This window comes from Malaclemys terrapin, chromosome 2, assembly GCF_027887155.1.
Source record: "Malaclemys terrapin pileata isolate rMalTer1 chromosome 2, rMalTer1.hap1, whole genome shotgun sequence".
Taxonomy (NCBI): domain Eukaryota; kingdom Metazoa; phylum Chordata; order Testudines; family Emydidae; genus Malaclemys; species Malaclemys terrapin.
In genome coordinates, this window is record NC_071506.1 from 239472747 (window position 1) to 239493105 (window position 20359).

At 43.2% G+C, this 20359-nt stretch overlaps 1 protein-coding gene across 1 annotated transcript in view; it reads left to right on the top strand.

Moving 5' to 3' along the window:
* Positions 1-20359, top strand: part of LOC128832795 (serum paraoxonase/arylesterase 2-like) — a 52002-nt gene that overhangs the window by 17764 nt on the left and 13879 nt on the right. Inside the window, exons 3-4 of the mRNA XM_054020397.1 lie at positions 17956-18011; positions 19596-19761. Coding sequence (XP_053876372.1) covers positions 17956-18011; positions 19596-19761 — 222 coding nt within the window. The remainder of the gene's footprint in view (positions 1-17955; positions 18012-19595; positions 19762-20359) is intronic.

The window sequence follows — 20359 nt, forward strand, 5'->3', positions numbered from 1 at the left end:
CTACAGCACCTCCTTTGTCAGCCCCTTTGATGATAATGTCAGAGTTGTTTCTGAGGCTGTGGATGGCATTGTGTTCTGTATGGCTGAGGTTATGGGACAAGTGATGTTGTTTGTCCACAATTTCAGCCTGTGCACGTCTGCGGAAACACTCTATGTAGAGGTCCAGTCTGCCATTTCGACAGTCAGGAGGAGTCCACGCAGAGTTCTTCTTCTTGTAGTGTTGGTAGGAGGGTTCCTGTGGGTCAGTGCACTGTTCAGTGGTGCGTTGAAAATATTCCTTGAGTCTGAGATGACGAAAGTAGGCTTCCAGATCACCGCAGAACTGTATCATGTTCGTGGGGATGGTGGGACAGAAAGAGTCCCCGAGATAGGACAGACTCTTCTGCTGGGCTAAGTGTGTGGTTGGAAAGATTGACAATGTTGTTAGATGAGTTGAGGGTACCATTGTTATAGCCCCCAGTGGCAGGTATTAGTTTAGATAGCTTACAGTCCTTTTTCCTCTGTAGAGAAGTGAAATGTGCATTGTAAATGGCTTGTCTCATTTTTGTAAAATCCAGCCACGTGGAAGTTTGTGTAGAAGGCTGGTATTGTATGAGAGTCTCCAGTTCTGAGAGCTCATTCTTGATCTTCTCCTGTCTGCTGTACAGGATGCTGATCAGGTGGTTCCTCAGTTTCTTTGAGAGTGTGTGGCACAGTCTCTGACCATACTCAGTGTAGTATGTTGATTGCAATGGATTTTTTACCTTCAGTCCTTTTGGTATGATGTCCATCTGTTTGCATTTGGAGAGGAAGATGTCTGTCTGTATCTGCAAGTTTTTTGTTGAGGTTGATGGATTTCCACTCCATACGGCTAAATTTAGTGCCTTGCATGGTGTCAAGTATCAGGGGGTAGCCGTGTTAGTCTGTATCTACAAAAACAAGGAGTCTGGTGGCACCTTAAAGACTAACAGATTTATTTGGGCATAAGCTTTCGTGAGTAAAAACCTCACTTCTTCGGATGCATAGAGTGAAAGTTACAGATGCAGGCATTATATACTGACACATGGAGAGCAGGGAGTTACTTCACAAGTGGAGAACCGGTGTTGACAGGGCCAATTCAATCAGGGTGGATGTAGTCCACTCCCAATAATAGATGAGGAGGTGTCAATTCCAGGAGAGGAAAAGCTGCTTCTGTAGTGAGCCAGCCACTCCCAGTCCCTATTCAAGCCCAGATTAATGGTGTTGAATTTGCAAATGAAACAGTGCAAGTCTCAGTGATTTAAGCAGGAATTGGATTGATAGTGAAATTTACAAAGGCAGCTGACTGAACAGCTATGGCTCTTAACAAGCATTTTAATTGTTAATTAGCCAGTTATTGGGGTAACCGGTTTTATGAATGAATATTGTTTCATTCATAAAACTTACGAAGTTACATTAATAAAGTAAACAATTAAAAACAATTTCATGAGTCCTACATGGACAGCTCTGAGATGTTTGTTGCACCTGTAAAGAGACAAACTGCATCACAGATTATTATCTAAACAGTGCACAGAGTTAGTTCATCATGAAAATAAATAAATGTATTAACAGTAGGACTTAAGTGGTGCTAAGTAAAAGGAACAAAGTTAGAAAGGGTTAAAATCAAATAAAAGTGAAAACATGTCTAAAAGCACATGTCTAATGTAACAAGATGCAGGCTTTATTGAAAATGGTTTCTCTCACCAGTCAATCATCTCCCAACTTGCCTCTTCTTCAGTCAGTACAGTAAGAATGGCCATATTGGATCAGCTCAATGGTCCATCTTGCCCAATATCCTGTTTTCTAACAGTGGCCTGTGCCAGATGCTTCAGAGGGAATGAATAGAACAGGTAATCGAGTGATCCATCCCCTGTCGCCCATTCCCAGCTTCTGGCAAAGAGAGGCTAGGGACACTTCAGAGCATGGTTTTGCATCCCTGCCCATCCTGGCTAATAGCCATTGATGGACCAATCCTTCATAAACTTATCTAGTTCTTTTTTTAACCCTGTTATAGTCTTGGCCTTCACAGCATCCTCTGGCAAAGAGTTCCACAGGTTGATTGTGCATTGTGTGAAGAAATACTTACTTCCTTTTTGTTTGTTTTAAATCTGCTGTCTATTCATTTCATTTGGGGGCCCCTAGTTCTTGTCATGAGGAGTAATTAACATTTCCTAAGAACATAAGAATGGCCATACTGGGTCAGACCAAAGGTTCATCCAGCCCAGTATCCTGTCTTCCAACAGTGGCCAATGCCAGGTGCCCCAGAGGGAGTGAACCTAACAGGTAATGATCAAGTGATCTCTCTCCTGCCATCCATCTCCACCCTCTGACAAACAGGCTAGGGACACCATTCCTTACCCATCCTGGCTAATAGCCATTAATGGACTTAACCTCCATGAATTTATCCAGTTCTCTTTTAAATGCTGTTATAGTCGTAGCCTTCACAACCTCCTCAGGAAAGGAGTTCCACAAGTTATTTACTTACTTTCTCTACACCAGTCATGATTTTATAGACCTCTATCGTGTTCCCCCCTTAGTCATCTCTTTTCCAAGCTGAAAAGTCCCAGTCTCTTCAATCTCTCCTCATACGGAAGCTGTTCTATACCCCCTAATCATTTTTGTTTCCCTTTTCTGTACCTTCTCTAGTTCCAATGTATCTTTTTTGAGATGGCGCGACCACATCTGCATGCAGTATTCAAGATGTGGGCATACCACAGCTTTATCTAGCGACAATGATATTTTCTGTCTTATTATCTAACCCTTTCCTAATGATTCCCAACATTGTTTGTTTGCTTTTTTGACTGCCGCTGCATATTGAGTGGATGTTTTCAGAGAACTAGTCACAATGACTCCAATATCTCTTTCTTGAGTGGTAACAGCTAATTTAGACTCCATTTTATATGTATAGTTGGGATTATGTTTTCCAATGTGCATTACATTGCATTTATGAACATTGAATTTCATCTGCCATTTTGTTGCCCAGTCACCCACTCTTGTGAGATTCCTTTGTAACCCTTCACAATCTGCTTTGGACTTACCTATCTTGAGTATTTGCAAATCTGGCCACCTCACTATTTTTCTAGATCATTTATGAATATGTTGAACAGTATTGGTCACAGTACAGATCCCTGGTGGACACCACTATTTACCTTTCTCCATTCTGAAAACTGACCATTTATTCCTACCCTTTATTTACTATCTTTTAACCAGTTACTGATCCATGAGAGGGCCTTCCCTTTCATCCTATGATAGTTTACTTTGCTTAAGGAACCTTGTCAAAGGCTTTCTGAAAAACTAAGTACACTATATCCACTTGATCACCCTTGTCCACGTGCTTGTTGGCCCCCTCCAAGAATTCTAGTAGATTGGTGAGGCATGGTTTCCCTTTACAAAAATCCTGTAGACTCATCCCCAACAATAGTTTATGGATTATCATGTGTCTGATAATTCTGTTCTTTACTATAGTTTCAACCAATTTGCCTGGTACTGAAGCTAGGTTTACCAGCTTTTAATTGCCAGGATCGCCACTGGAGTCTTCTCGTGTGTGGTTTTTTTTTTTTTTAATTGTGTCACATTAGCTATTCTCCAGTCACCTGGTACAGAAGCTGATTTGAATGATAGATTACACACCACAGTTAGTTGTTCTGCAATTTCACATTTGAGTTCCTTCAGAACTCTTGTGTGAATACCATCTGGTCCTGGTGACTTATTACTGTTTAATTTATCAGTTTGTTCCAAAACCTCCTCTAATGACACTTCAATCTGGGACAGTACCTCAGATTTGTCATCTAAAAAGAATGGCACAGATTTGGGAATCTCCCTCACATCCTCAACCATGAAGACAGATGCAAAAAATTCATTTAGTTTCTCTGCAATGGCCTTATCTTCCCTGAGTTTTCCTTTAGGATCTCAATTTTCCAGCAGCCGCACTGGTTGTTCAGCAGGCTTCCTGCTTCTGATGTACTTACAAATTTTTTAGCTGTTACTTTTTGAGTCATTGGCTAGCTGTTCAAAATTTTTTTGGCCTTCCTAATTATATTTTTACATTTTTTTGCAATTTTTCCACAAAAGCACAAGGTGCTGGCTTCCTTTGTTGTCTCAGGTGGAAGACCTTTTTCCTAGACAGATTGCTTACCTATATTCGGTTCCACAGACTTCAAACCCCATCCCCTTGGGTTGAAGGACCCATTTTTCTCAGCTTGCAAGGGCTCTGTTCCCTTGTCGGTCTAGTGATGGTTGCCTAAAATGGCTTTCTGTCCTTGCTTCTATCTCCCGAAGTTAAGTGACCTTGTTTCAGGAGGCAGGAAGCCCTCCTGTGTGCTCAGCTTGCTGTGCCTACCGGGAAGCTGACCTCACACTGTTCTTCCCTTCCTGTCAGCTTCCCATCCTCCGGTATGTTAAATGGGGCTTCCATTGTTTTGATTTTACCATGTTTTAATTTACGTAGGAGACTGGATGGGAACAGTTCTTTCCTTTGTTCGGCCACACACATTCAAACATAATATCCGTGAGTATTCATAATTCTGAAGAAGTGTGAAGTTCTTCACACAGTGCACAGTCAACTTGTGGAACACCTTGCTTGAGGAGGTTGTGAAGGCTAGGACTATAACAGCATTTAAAAGAGAACTGGATAAATTCATGGCGGTTAAGTCCATTAATGGCTATTAGCCAGGATGGGTAAGGAATGGTGTCCCTAGCCTCTGTTAGTCAGAGGGTGGAGATGGATGGCAGGAGAGAGATCACTTGATCATTACCTGTTAGGTTCACTCCCTCTGGGGCACCTGGCATTGGCCACTGTTGGTAGACAGGATACTGGGCTAGATGGACCTTTCGTCTGACCCAGTACGACCGTTCTTATATTCCTCTGTTCCTCTTATAGTGTTAATACATGCCGTTTACAATTATATTAATCACCAGTGTGTTACAGGCATTCATAAAATCTTACATGATACACTAACATTGTATTCAGCCAGTTGATTAATTTGCTTAACTGAGGTTTAGACCCCCTGTCTTTCTAGTTCAGATAAAGTTTATTTTTCTTGCTGGGCTGTGGCCATACTGTCTTTCCCCCACTTGTTAGCTTGATAGCTTTGTTTATCTGATATATGTAAATGCATTCTCACTGTCTATGAGGCCAGATCTACACTACAGACCTATATTGATATAACTAGGTCACTCAGAGGTGTGAAAAATCCATATCCCTGAGCGACGTAGTTATATTGATCTAGACAGCGCTAAGTCTACAGGAGAGCTTCTCCCGGCAACATAGCTACTGCCTCTCAGGGAGGTGGATTAACTATGCCGATGGGAACAGCTCTCCCATTGGCGTAGTAGCGTCTTCACTAAAGCCCTACAGCGGGCTGTGTATCTGGGTTCCCCTTACCCTCTGCCCTTGGATTGTTCTTAATGTGACAGTGACAAATAGAGTAATTAAGTTTATTTTATCAATTTATTTAGATTTGACAATGTAAAAGATGCACCAGCATACAGAAGCACTAACAAACTTCCAATGGCCTAAAACAGCATTAAAAACTAATATATAAATTTAACTCCAGACAACCCCTTGCTCCCTCATCCAGGACTGCACCCTCTGACGTCACCCCAGTACCTTTCAAATCTCATATTGAGATTATAATTCATGCTGGGCAGCAAATGATTTTTTTCTATCCCACTAAAATGTTTGAGATTTCAAAATCTTCCCCCCCACCCTGAAATATTGGGGTGAAATGTCAAAATCTCAACAAAATTTTGCAAACTGGTGGAGAAAAAAAGTTAGTTCTGGTCAACTGTAATGTTTTGTTCTGATTCTGACCATTTTCATTTTTTTCTTAATATAATTAGCTAAAATTTTGAAACCAAAGGTAATCTCAGACTGGGAAAATGGAACTTTTCATTTTGAAATGAAACTGACAATTTTAAAACTTTAAAAATGTTTTTGTGTGTGTGTGTGTGTGTGTGTGTTTCTCCTCTTCCCCCCCCCCCCCCCCCCCCCAGTAAAAGAAATTGCTGAAATAGGCTTTTTCCTCTGAGACACAAGGCGGGTGAGGTAATAGCTTTTATTTCTATTGATGAGAGAGACAAGCTTTCGAGCTTACACACAGCTCTTCTTCAGGTCTGGGAAACATACTCAGAGTGTCATAGGTATATACAAGATGGAACAGATTGTTTAGCATGAGGAGTCAATGAACAGTTTGGTTTTGAGGAACTAGCATTGTCTGATGAAACATTTAGTTGAAAAATTCCAGACCAACTTTAATTACAAATAGACTGCACTCACATTTTCTCCTTTCTGGGTCTGTCTGCTTGTATTTACTGTGGCTTTTAAATATGAGTCTAGGACTGACACGGTCTACATATTGTTTCCAAAACAAAGCTTCCATGTATGCTTTAATCATGGCTTGAGATAGTGAAGTCCTAAGCGAGAGAGACACATCTTGCTGTATGTCTCCATCTCCACAATTGTCTTATCTGTGAAGATAACCTCATCAAATGTCTGTCTAGCATTAATCCATCTTTTGGCTTGATGCTTGCATTTCTTTTTCTTCACATCTTGAATGGGCAGGCAGTGGTTAGAGGACTAAAATGGAAGACTCATGATGACTGTACACAGTTAACATACATGTACGGTGTCCCAAAATTTGCAGAACTAGTTTTGTGGTCTATCTAACTTCTGCATAATGCCATTCATGGTATTTTTGGTGGGTTTTATAATTGCTTGTTTATGGTGATATCAAACCTACCTTGGCTATGTAAATACATTTTAGGTATTGTCTGCTAATTAACTTCCTCCATTATTTTTATAATTTCATCTTGTATTTCAATAAATCGAGATCATAGTAAGACAGATCCACAACCAGTCTTTACTGTACCTATGAAATTAAATATGCACTTTGAAATATGGCTTGTGGGTGCTATCACACTCTAATTGCAATGCACATTTGAGTGGATCTCTTCACAGGTCTTTCAGTGTAGTGGTGACTGCAGGTTTATGCAAAGGCTGGACCTATTGATGGGGTCTGCTCATTCTGTAGAACAGCACAATGATTTGATTGGTGCTGCGCTATCTCCATGTATGCCCCAGTGATGGTTCCTAAAAACTGTGATCTCATATAGTGGGATTTATGTATAACAACTTTTGTTGGGAGTCACTCTGAGGTCTTGCATGTGAATGTCATTTGTAGATAGTGACAGGAGTGCAGTAGGAATGCCAACTTTCTAATCACACACAACCAAACACCTTGGCCCTGCCCATGTCCCACCCCTTCTCTGAGGCCCTGCCCCCACTTGCTCCATCCCCCCTCACTCCGTTGCTCGCTCTTCCCCACCCTCACTCACTTTCACCAGGCTGGGGCAGGGGGTTGGAGTGCAGGAGGGGGTGTGGGCTCCAGCTGGGAGTATGGGCTCTAGGGTGGGGCTGGGGATGAGGGGGTTGGGGTGCGGGATGGGACTCCAGGCTGGGGCAGTGAGTTAGGGTGCGGGGGGGGAGGTTGAGGGCTCCGTCTGGGGGTGGGGCGGGGTATGAGGGGTTTGGCATGTTCGGGGTATGAGGAGAGGTTTGGCATGCTCAGGGTAGGGGGCTTGGGGTGCGGGAGTGGGTGCTGGGTCCCGGCGGCGCTTATTGCAGCTCCGAGGAAGTGGCCGCCAGGTCCCTGAGGCCTCTAGCTGCAAGGGCGGCCAGGTGGCTCTGTGTGGTGCGTGCTGCCTGCATGCCCACAGGCGCCACCCCCCGCAGATCCCATTGGTCGCAGTTCCCGGCCAATGGGAGCTGCGGAGCCGGCAGCTGGGCGTTCCGGACACCTGGCAACGCTATTCAGGGCCATGGAACAGCACACAGTATGGTGAGTATATGGGGGCACTCTTCAATCCCGCTGGCTGTTAGGAGCTGGTGGCCTGGGTAACTTTTGGGATAGTATAGTAAACACTGCTAAACTTATTACAGGAAGTAGGGGTCCTGGCAAATATCGCTCATACAGGTTCCAAAGGCCCAGAAAAGGCAGCCACTTGAGATGGCTCATGGATGTCTGGGCCCATATACCACCAGCCCCATGGCCTCCCAGAGCTCATTGCGGAGTGTCCTACCATGGCAGAAGCAAAAAGGCTACTCTGGCTAGAAATGTGTGAGCAAAGCTCGAACACTACTTGCTTGAAAAGTTCAGTGAAATTGTACCAGAGAACGGGAAAGATGTCTGGGTCAAGACAAACTTGCATCGCTGCAAATGGAGGAAGGTCATGACTGCTGGCTAGCTTTGTGAGCCTGTCCAAGACAAGCTCCCTAAACCAGCCACAAATTGTTCTATCTCTTTCCTGAATCTGACCATAGCAAGTAATTTGTTTTGGACTCAAATATTGTTAGTGGGTTGTTTTTTTTTTGTCTGCCAAATCATGTAGTTTGAATGCCCAGATTCTGGCTTGCTTGCAAGCATTCTTTTGAAGTCTCTGTTTAATTTGAATTCTCAGGTGTTGGTTCATGTAGCTTTCAATCACTGGAAGTATTTATTTTTTTTTGTTTGTTTTTTGTTCTGAATGCATTGAATATTAGTTGCATTTTGTAATTTTATTTGAATTATTTTGCCTGCAGAGGTATGTGCTTTGAATGCACCTAAGGTATTTGCAAAAGTATATATCCTGTTTTCTTTCTATTGATTTTTTTTTTTTTGGCGTTGTACTGACAGTGCATGCTCTTAAAATAAACAGGCTAATTTAAAACAGAATTCCTTTGCTCCCTGACCATGTGCAGTCAGCTTCCATTTTGGGAAGGGAAGGACAGGGAAGGAAACGGGGACAACATTTCTCAAGCTATAGAGGAAACAAGTGCATTAATAAGGGCAGTAAATCACATCAATTAGAGCCCCTGTCCCTTTCCTCAGTGGGTTTTCTCTGGGTTCAGCTTGGTCTTGAAGAGGTCCTGGTTGTCTGTTGGTTCTGAATCCTGCATGTCCCCATCCTCAACAAGCTCTTCCTCACTGTGCAAATCTAGGGTGCCTTATTCTGGTGTCATGAGGTGTCTGCTGTCACTCACAGGTGAGATCCCCACTCAGTATAGCATCTAGCTCTCCATACTAGAGACATGGGACAGAACCATATTTTTTTTGCTGCCTGGGCAGCAGAGTTCAAAATTCCACCAGAGCTGTCATTGCTGTGGAGACAGTGGCATTGTAGGCTTGTTTCTGGGGGAATGTTTGTGCTGATACACATAATATAGCATCCACACAGGCATTGTCCTAGTAGAAGAATACCAGTAGAGACTTCTGTCACTCAGTGAAGTTAAACCACTTCCCTGACAAAAGTTCGGGTATTATCAGGACTCCAGTTTGAGTGTAGATGCATGCAAGGTTGTGCCAACAGGAAGCAAGCTTTGTTGCTAAATATTCATAGTGTAGACAACTTCCTCAGTTGGCTGTACTCCAAAACCGACATCCCTCCTGCTGGGCTTTTGAGCCTCCCTGGAAAGTTGTTCCATGCTGCAGGACAAACACTTAGCATCCGTGAGTCATTTCCACATTGTGGTGCATTTAGAATGATTTAAAAAAAAAATATATATATATATATAATATATATAATGATTAAAATTATTCAATAAATGCTAATTTAATTCATTGCATTAATCAGGAGTCTTGTCTTACAACTTAGGGCTCATGTGTGTAGTGTACAGTGTTGTATGCCATTGTTGTTCTTCCTTTCAATAGAACATCTCATCTCGCTGTCACATAACCTCTCTCTGACATCTACCCATCCAACCACCATTGTTCCAACTATTGTCCCCACCATTCCAATTCAACTTCTTGATTTTTCTGATAGAAAATCAAGGTAAACGATTATAAAACTTCCCAGAAATGTCTCTTGTCTTCAGGGGGCATAAAATCCTCACTCAGATCATTCTCAGCTTGTTTATTCCTGACTTTTGCCTTTCACATCACTCGCTTCACATATGTGGTTAAACTGAAATGTCTTATACCTAAGTCTAGGTCTTATACCAGGCTGTTTCAGGAATTCCTTCAATTGTTCAAGGCTTATGATATAAGCATAAATCTTAACTACCTCCCATATAATAAACTTCTTAAAGATTATTTCTACTGGGTATTTTTCCTTTCCCCTATATTCTGGATGTCTTTTCTAACTTAATTCCTAAAGGTCAGGAGTGCTAATGAAGCGTGATTAGTGTTGAGAACTCAGTCTCAGGATAAGATGGTATTAACTTTAAGAGCAGGTTCAGATTTAGGTCAGTAACATTATTGGTGGCCACTATCTATAACTAGAGGTTGATATATTGCAGAGTGAAAAAAGCTTAGTGTTTCCTTTCATAAAATTGGTCATACATGGCTGTAGTATCAAGCAGTAATCAAAACCTGTTATGTAAGAAATAACTTGATAACAGGTGGAAATGCTTGTAAAGCAATTGATTACTTATGATTATCTCTACAAATAGAGTTCTGTGGTGTTTGATCCTCATTTTATTCCCTTTGGCACAGATCAAGAAAGGAAGAACTGACATCTTGGTTTTCTTGGTGGGAAAGCAGTAGAGGATTGACAGTCACTAGTTTTAGTCATCTTTGGTTGTTATGAATGTGTGTGGCATAAGGCCAGCCCTGGTCTATCGAATACCCTACTGGGGATCTGAGTTCAGGTCCCAAACTCCATGAACAGTCAGAGGCTGGGAGGGCTGTACAGAGAGCCCATACACTCACTAGAAGCATCATGTTGGAGTGCCCCTCTGGCTAATGGCTTGTTTGATTTCTTCTGACTGAAGGGTGAGGCATCTTTGACAAGCTCTAAGCAGAATTAAGTCCAGCCCCCTTTGGCTCAGCAGAGGGTGCTGTAATGTCAGTGACTTTGAGGTGGTCCCAAGCAAACAAAAGGGAGGAAATTGAATGATCTTAGTAGACACAAACCCCACAAAGAAATATATGGAACAAAATAAAATATTGTGTATATAAAGGCATGGAAAGACTACGTGAACTGGAAATAGGAACCCATTAGATTATGTATCACTGGGCAATTGCTTTCTGTTTCTTTACATTTTTGCCTGCAGTTTCAGTTAGTATGCTGTTCTCCAGTTCCTGTCCTAAATGGTTGTGTAATGCTGCTATGGGCTGCTAAGCAATTGCCACATTTCTTCCAAGCCAGAGGTGGCTGTATTTCAGCGTCAGGCAAAGTAATTGCTGCACAGTCTGCCATGTGATTCCTGTAGAGATTTCTTTATAGATCCCCATCCTGCAATGAGTTCTGTATGACCAGACCCCTGAATCTGCACAGAGCCCCACTAGGGTTGCCAACTTTCTACTCTCACAAAACCGAACACCCTTGCCCTGCTCCCTGCCCTCCCCCTCTGAGGCCCTGCTCACTCCATCCCCCCTCCCTCTGTGTCCACTCTCCCCATCCTCCCTCCCTCCCTCCCTCATTTTCACTGGGCTGGGGCAGGGGGCGAGGGGGGGGGGGGCTCTGGCTGGGGGTGCGGGCTCTGGTGTAGGGCCAGGGATGAGGGATTTGGAGTGAGGGAGGGGACTCTGGGCTGGGGCAGGGGCTTAAGGGAAGAGGGAGTGAGAGTGCTCTGGCTGGGGGTGCAGGCTCTCCAGTGGGGCTGGGGATGAGGGGTTTGGGGTGCAGGAGGGTGCTCTGGGCTGTGACGGAGGGGTTCAGAGGGCAGGAGGGGGATCAGGGCTGGAGTAGGGGGTTGGGGTACAGGAGGAGGTGAGGGGTGCAGGCTCTGGACGGCACTTATGTCATTGGCTCCCGAAAGCAGCGGCATGTCCCCCCTCTGGCTCCTACATGGAGGCGTGGCCAGGCAGCCCTACGCACTGTCCCCTCTGCAGGCACCACCCCCACAGCTTCCTTTGGCCGCAGTTCCTGGTCAATGAGAGCTGTGGAGCGGCGATTGGGATGGGGGCAGTGCGTGGAGCCCCTTGGCTGCCTAAGTCTAGGAGACTGAGGGGGGACATGCCGCTGTTTCCAGGAGCTGTGCAGAGCCATTGCAGGCAGGGCCATTAGCCCTGCTTGTGCCATCGACCGGACTTTGAATGGCCCGGCCAGCGGTGTTGACCAGAGCAACCAGGGTCCGTTTTTGACTGGGCATTCCAGTCTAAAACTGGACACCTGGCAACCCTAGAGTGCAGTGTAACCAATTAACACACAGAACTGCAACAGAATGTCACACATACAAATGTAAAGTTGGACATCTCAATTAATGTAGCACACCTATGGTGTGTGTTTAACCAGCTGAAATCCCATTGAAGATTCAAAGTGTGAATGAGATCATGAAGAATATCTCAGTGGAGACTGCAAAACGAGAGAGCTGAATCAATTGCATCAGGTTGGAAATGCAAAAGCAACGTTGTCCTGTGACCCAAATGGAGTTCTTATCACAAAATATGGCATCCTGCCAATTCAGCAGCTTTTGAATTGTTAACCCAGAAGCTGGACAACCAGCTTCTCTGGGAAGCCATGGGAGCAATGATTTTCCTGTATTCAGGTGCCACATACATGTGACTGTTACAAAAGCTGCCACAAATAGGTTATCTATGAGAGTAACCAAAAAAAGCTATGGCTGTTTCCAAGAACCGTATTCAAGCAGCCATTGCTGTGTTTTAAGGGGCAGTTTGCATGAAGAAAACTAACTGGAACAAAAATTTGTGACTTCTTGTAAGTTCTGACATCAAACTAAACTTTGACCTATTCTTAACAAGTTTACTTGTAACATTGCATTCAGACATTTGGAGTATGTATTTTGCTGTTGACTGCAGCTGGAAGAGTATTTTAAAAAAATGCTTTAATACTGCAATAAAAGAATAAAATAAGTTTTATATTCTCAAATGTCCAGTATCCGTATCTGTGCGTTTTGTGCTCATACAGTTGTTGGGCGTTGATTCTGATGATTTTATCCTGTACGTCAGGAACAGGGCAATGCCCCCCACAACAGTGCCTTATAATGTATTCTATGAGAGTTAGATTATACACTACTCAGAGTTTCTCACAGTGAAGCTAAAGCATGGCGTGTGGCAAACTGCTCCCAGGCTTGCAAGGAGAAGAGGAGATAATGAGTTGTGTTCTCCCCAGGAGGGAATAGATGTGGCTGAGTACAGCGGACTGGGTCTTCCGTGAGTGTCTGTCTGAGGACTGAACCGTGGTTAGAGCTGAACCAGAGAGGGAATTCTAGGGTGGTTTAGTTTTCCCTGGCAGGGAAGATGTCCTGCATGTATCATTACTACTCTTAATAGGTATAGTTGCTTAATGATCCTAACTGTGAATCATGAACAGAAGGCAGTAATGGTGACTAAGGTATAATGGTAGCAGACTGCCCTAACCACGAATGCTGTCTGTGTCTAGACCCTACAAAAGGAAAAAGCAAAGCGATACTTCACTGAAGTATAGTACTAGGTAATATTGATTGAGAAGGATCAAGTGCCCAATCTGTGCTGCTGTAGAGACGTGCAAAGCTTTATGGAGAAAATGTAGGAAATGCCAAGTTGAGATCTCTAGGTGCTACAACAGCACAAATAATAAAGCCACCTGGTGCATGCACACAGAGCATCAGGTTTCAGAGTGGTAGCCGTGTTAGTCTGTATCAGCAAAAAGAATGAGGAGTCCTTGTGGCACCTTAGAGACTAACAAATTTATTTGAGCATCAGCTTTCGTGGGCTAGAACCCACTTCATCAGATGCATGGAGTGGAAAATACAGTAGGCAGGTACAAATACACAGCACATGAAAAGATGGGAGTTGCCTTACCAAGTCGGGGGGGTCAGTGCTAACAAGGTCAATTCAATCAGGGTGGATGTGGCCCTTTTCCAACCGTAGACAAGAAGGGGGTTGACTGACAGGAGTGTTTCTTCCCTTCCCTCTCCCCCCCCCCCCCCCTTATGCCTCTTGTGTGTGTAAGGAGCATGTGACAGTGTTAAGAGCAGGATAGAAACAGTAGTGGGAATAAAACCTATTGTGAACTGCACCCAGTGTGTGTATGTGTGAGTGTGTGCACATGTGTATAAGCACATTGGGCTGGATCCAGTAGGTTGGCGCAGCTCCTTTGTATTGCACTTCTGATGTAGTGTAAAGCCAGTTTAATCAGCCTTTATGTAGGTGTGATACTGTGGTTCTGCAGAGCTGACATGGCCTCTTACCCACTGGAGCTGATGTTACAGGGGAAAAGAGGGCATGGCAAGAGACGTATCTAGCTATGTGCTACTCCTATCATTAGCGACATTTTTGGACCCTGGTAGCTGTTGTAGCCTGGTATAAATTTAGAGATGCCTGAGGGCTGCTTTACCTTGAGACAAGAGGATCTGCCTACACAGAGAAGCTGTAGGATTGAGAGTGCAAAGATGAACTTCAAGTCCCCTTTACAACACCCCCCTGATGCGTGCTTCCTGCAGCTGGCTGTAGCCAAGGTTCTAATCTAATAAAGACGAGTGGTTTTCCTTTAGCATGTAGTGGATGGCTTCCTTCTATCCGTAAGTAAAGGTCATTCTTGGTCTAATCATGATGGGTGCATATCTTTGTCATGTATGCCCTTTTCTCCCACCCTCCATGCTCTCTACAAACTTTATTTGATGAATGGTAGAGGATTCCCCAAGCTCATAAATAAGATTACCAAAACTTCATTAGGATGTTGTCCTAAATATATTAAGAATGGGGGTCTATATTGGAAAAGTAGTTCAGTTAGTCCTGTACCCCATTATATATGTAATGTAAACATTACTGTGCCTGAACAGCTACAAAAAAGTATTAATACATTTTCCTCTTTCATGGGCACATGGATAGGAGAGGAATTAGTTTTTTCAGCTCATGCTGGTGCTCTATAGTGAGAAATACTCATAGCTGTCAGATTCCTCCTGTTTTATGTAACCTGATTTATAAAGGTATTCCTTGCAGTGAAATTCTGTATTTTGCTATAGAGAACATCTTAATTTCAAAATGCGGTGTTCTTAAATCTTGCTTCAGTTGGTGACATGCAATAAAAGTTTTTTCTCAATAGAGGCTGGAGTTTCACTTAGAGAAAGGACTGGTGTGACTTTTGTGAGGCCTGAAGAAGTGGGTTTTATGTGCTGAATGCCTTATCTTTCAGGGATCAGACTAGATTATCACAATTGTCCCTTCTGGCTTTGTAATCTATGAATCTGTCATGGCTATCTGGGACATTTAGCATGTACTTAAACATGAACCTTACAGACATCATAACTATTTAATCTTGATTAACACTAAAAATACTAAAAGTCCTTTCCTGCCATAGGTACAATTTGAGGACCTCTGTCTTTCACTTCACAGTTAGAGCTGGTTAGATACCCAGAGTAAAAATTATTTGATCAATTAACAAGTTCTATTAAAAAGTGCATATATTCTACACCTCTTGGGTAACATCATGAAGTTCTAGTGCAACTTTCAAAGATTTCCCTGTCTTATTGACTCTGCTTAGCACTATAAAACCTTATTATTAATGCAGACATTGACCGCTATGATGTAACAATGGAGCATTATGTGGCTTTTGTTGGCTGTAGCGAAGCAGACCAATCCTCTAATGTAGCATTCACCATATTTAACTGAAAACATGTTTCCCCTCCATGGGAGTGTGATAGGGTTTTTGGTGGTTTGTTTCTGACCTTTGGCATTCTTTCATGCTGTGTAGAGATAGGTTTCAGAGTAGCAGCTGTGTTAATCTGTATCCGCAAAAAGAACAGGAGTACTTTGTGGCACCTTAGGCCTGGTCCCTATTTCGAACTAAGGTACGCAAATTCAGCTATGTTAATAACGTAGCTGAATTCGAAGTACCTTAGGTCGAACTTACCGTGGGTCCAGATGCGGCAGGCAGGCTCCCCTGTCGATGCTGCGTACTCCTCTCGCCGAGCTGGAGTACCGGCGTTGACAGCGAGCACTTCCGGGATCGATTTATCGCATCTAGACAAGACGCGATAAATCGATCCCAGAAGATCGATTGCTTACCGCCGGGTCCGGCAGTAAGTGTAGACCTACCCTTAGAGACTGAAGTGGGCTGTAGCCCACGAAAGCTTATGCTCAAATTTGTTAGTCTCTAAGGTGCCACAAGTACTCCTGTTCTTTTTGTAGAGATAGGGTTTGTAATAAGGAAAATCCTACAATGAAGTTCTGCAATGAAAGATAAATGGGAATAAGCTTCAGTGAGCTTTGTTAAAACATTGGAGAAACCCCTTCAGCAAGGAAATTTAAAAACACACCTCAATTCTCTTGCTAACGATTAGTAAATAAAGCATCTCTTAAAGGCTTTTCCTGCCCCTCCAGCTTTCCCACTCATCTTTTTCTTGTGGTGTGACTTCCTTAGGCCGAGTGAAGCTTCACCGGTGGTAGATGGGGATCTTAACTATCATGCCACCTAAACCTGTTCAGAGCAATAGCAACAATGAAAAACTTTCTGGAAAAAGGTCAAAGTAGACACAGGCCTGTAAGAGTGGGATAATTGATCTACAGTTTAATAATTTCCTCTGTAAAAGAACTTCTCCCTCTTGTGCACACACAGTGGATGAGGGAGGTTGTTTAGCAAGACCTAATCCAACAAATATTTGAATGGTAGTCTCAGCCTTTATCTAACTAGAAGGTAGTTGAGAAATAAATGGCCAATATTTGACTTGTTGTGCAATCTCTTTAAGATAGTAATGAACACTTTAGTGCGTAGCTTTTTCTGTAGTTTATCCGTCGCATAAACTTGTAATTTAATTTTCTGTTCCTAAACTTGGGAGAACTCCTTTGATTTTAGTGGAGATGAAATGATCACAACTCATGATTCACTTGTTCACAAACCAGCATATTCTGCCAGCACAGTCTGTCAATGGTACTTATATGGCCCCCACCACTGTAGTATTGGAGCACCTCACAACACCCCTGTGAGGTAAGGAAATGCCATTATGCCCATTTTTACAGATGGGGAACTGAGCCACAGAGAGTAAGTGGCTTGGCCAAGATCACAGGTTGGTTGTGCCACAGCAGGAATGGAAAAGCCCTAGGTATAGTTTCTTATTTGCTCTATTGATGAGTCTGTAGAGGTTTTCCTCTTTAAAAAGGCAATACTTTCTGCAGGATCTTTATGTTGTCATTTTAAAAACTTGTTTAGAAATCTGTTTTGTGCTGGTCTCCTGCAAAATGGGAAAGGGTCCTGAGAGGAGCTATGAGAATGTGTGGACTAAGAGTTCAGCCTCTTTAGCATATTGAAGAGAAGGCTGAGGAATGGCTTAATCAAGGTCTTAAACTAGATCACTGACACCAGAGGATTCGTTATTCTAGCAGGCACAGATGTTATAATAGTCAGTGGCTGGAAGTTGAAGCTGGCAAAGTACAAATTGAAAAGGAGACAAATTTTTAACAGTGAGGGCAGTTAACCACTAGAGCAGCTTACGATGTGGTAGATGCTCCATCCCTTGGAGTCTTAACGTCAAGATTGGACGTCTGTCTTTAATGAGATGTTCCAGGCCAACCACAAGTTATTGGGCTATTGGAACTGCTGGGTGAAACTCTATGGGCTCTGTTATGTCGGAGGTTGAACTAGATTATTGTGATGGTTCTGGCCTTAAAATCTATGGTCAACACTTGCAGTTAAACAGTGTTCATTGCTGGTTCCACTGCTGATCTTATTGTCAGAAATGGATCCCTTTTCTAGTGTAGACACGGGTTCAGGGTCCGAGGGGACTAGGTAGCTAGGCAGAAGGGCACCTGGAGGTCAAACTTTCAAACACAAAATTCAGTGGTGGCAGGAGGAAGCATGTGTCTGAGTGGTCAGACTAGCCTAGATCCTAGAGAGCGGCTAAACCTGAACACTAACTTGGAATGCACGCTCTGTTATTTTCAATAGCTACTGAAGCGTCTGCTAATTCTTTAGACACATGCTACGAGTAGCTAAAAACAGTATCCGTTTACTATCTCTTGAAAGTGGAATTATGTGAGAGAGAGCAAAGATTTGAGTAGTAAACACTTTCTGAATAAACCACTTCTCTGTCTGTCTTTGCAGAAAGAGGTGCAGAAGATATTGACATCCTTCCTGATGGTCTGGCTTTCATTAGTTCTGTAAGTATCTGAGCTCCCACCTCCCCACCCTATGCAGGTGCTTGAGTACTAATTTATTATGCACAGGAGTAATACCTGCAAATTACAGACCGAACATTTTCTGTGCGCACTGCTTCCTGGGAATAATGCAGACTTAAGTTAGCTCAAACTGCATTTCCTCCTACTTGGGCAAGTTCATTTCTTAACCTTGCAGTGTTGTGGCTATTGTTATACAACCTTTAACATTGGCACTTGTGACTTTACATGCTGCTGATGTATTGCCAACCCAAAGTGTTCAGCATTTGAGTCAGCCTCCCCAAATCAGGAGATTGGCTTAAAAATCATGATTTTTTTTTTTTTTTTCTTAAATTAACTTTTGGATTCTTTTTGCTTACCTCCTGGTTATTGAGCCCTTAGGGTTCACATATTCAAGCTTTTCTCCACAGCCATGAGGGCTAGGAACTGCGTTTTGCTACATGAATGCTGAGAGTCTCATTCATGTGATTCCAGCTACTATCACTATTAGAAAAACAACCGATATTGCAATACGTGCGATAGAATCTGTGTCGCCAACTTTTGCGATTTTGCCGAGAGGAACTGTACTAGGTAGTATCCTTACCCACTCAGGTGCGCTTACCTGTGGCACTGCAGCTTTGTTTGTCCATATTTTGAAAACTTTTTGACCAGATAGCCTGGATCAATTCAGAGATTCCCTGTGTTACCTTGCACGGTAGTGGTGTTACAAAGCTGCAGTCGTCTGAGCTGTCTGAAAGCAACAATGTTAAAGTGGGTCAATGTGGGACTGAGAGTCAGGAGCCAAAAGGGGTAGAGACAGGATGGATACAGGCCCTTAGAAGTCACTTGAGGTGGGGGGAAAAGAATGGGGAGAGGGAGGCAGGAAAGCTGTGGTGAGAGGTGTTTGTTTTGAAAGGACCAAGCACAGAGTGGCTGGGTGCATATTGCAAGTGGGGAAGCTGCACTGTGGGAGGTAGCAACCCTGTGTGGGTATGCAGCATTGTCTTGGGATAACCAGCACAGGGAAGGTAGATGCCTTGGAGGGGCTAGCATCACAAGAAACAGGGGTGCTCAGACAGGCTCTGGGTAGAGCAGTAGTGGCTGGTGGCTATAGAGGGGAATTACCAGCACTGAATGAGGGTGCTGGAGCAGCGCTGTGGATGTTGTGGCAATTTGTGGGGCGCGGTGTTTAGAAAAACAGTGGGGAAGGGATGTCTCTGGGATGCAGCAAAAGGAGGTATTTTCTTTGTGGAAGGGTGTCGTAGCAGCAGATGGATGTGGAGAGGCAGTAGCACTGTGAGAATATTTGGTGGTGATGGGGGCATCAGCAGCATATGGTGCAGAGGGTGCACAAATGTGTCTGGGGTGGGTAGGTTGCAACATGAGGAGGATGCAGGCAGAATAGTGAGAGTTAAGGAGGGATCAATTGATTAGGGAAAACATGAAATAAAACAAAAAACAGGAAAGAGACAGATTAGTACGGTTGTTGCTGTATTATGAGGTGTATCCACAAACCAAAACAGAGAGTTAGTCTCGGCAGCTTTATTAGGATCCTCTTAACTTTCTTGTTGTGTTTACTTAATCTTAAAGGGTTTAAAATATCCAGGGTTAAAAAGCTTTGCTCCAGACAAGCCAGGTGAAATATTTCTGATGGATTTGAATGATGAAAACCCAAGAGCAGTAGAACTGAGAATCAGCCGTGGGTTTGATCTGGCATCATTTAACCCTCATGGGATCAGCACGTACATAGACAAAGGTAAGAAGACTGTTAAATGAAGACAAGAAATCTCAACCTAGAGCTTTATAATTATTATTTATTATAGTTAAAACCCTTTGCTATCCCTGTCACACTCTATGTTGCACCATCAATAACCTGATACATAGGTAGGGGAAAAAAAGTGTGGTGCTCCAGCAGATATTTGTATATTAAAACAAAAGAGCTGGCTGTTTGAGATTGTACATGGGTTTATATAAACTGACGCACTCTATCTTCAAGATAGAAATATGCCCCATATATTGAATATAACTATGGAGAATGTGGAAAATGTCTGTTTTTTTTATGCATATTATGCGTGACTCAGTTTACCCACCATGTTTGTATTTTTCCTTAAGCCTACTTGGTCTCAAGGGGTTAACTTTTTTCCAAAGAGACACATCAGGAGTGAAGGAATAAGCATTGAATGGAGTGGGTGGGGGTCACATATTTATGTCTGGGTTGGCATGAATGAACTATAAACACATGGATCGAGCTACCTTGGAGCTCCAATGGAGAACAGCACCAGACTATTAACTTTTAATGACACCTGGTGTCTTGGAATATGAGTGGGTGATTACCTATCTGACCACAAACTGAA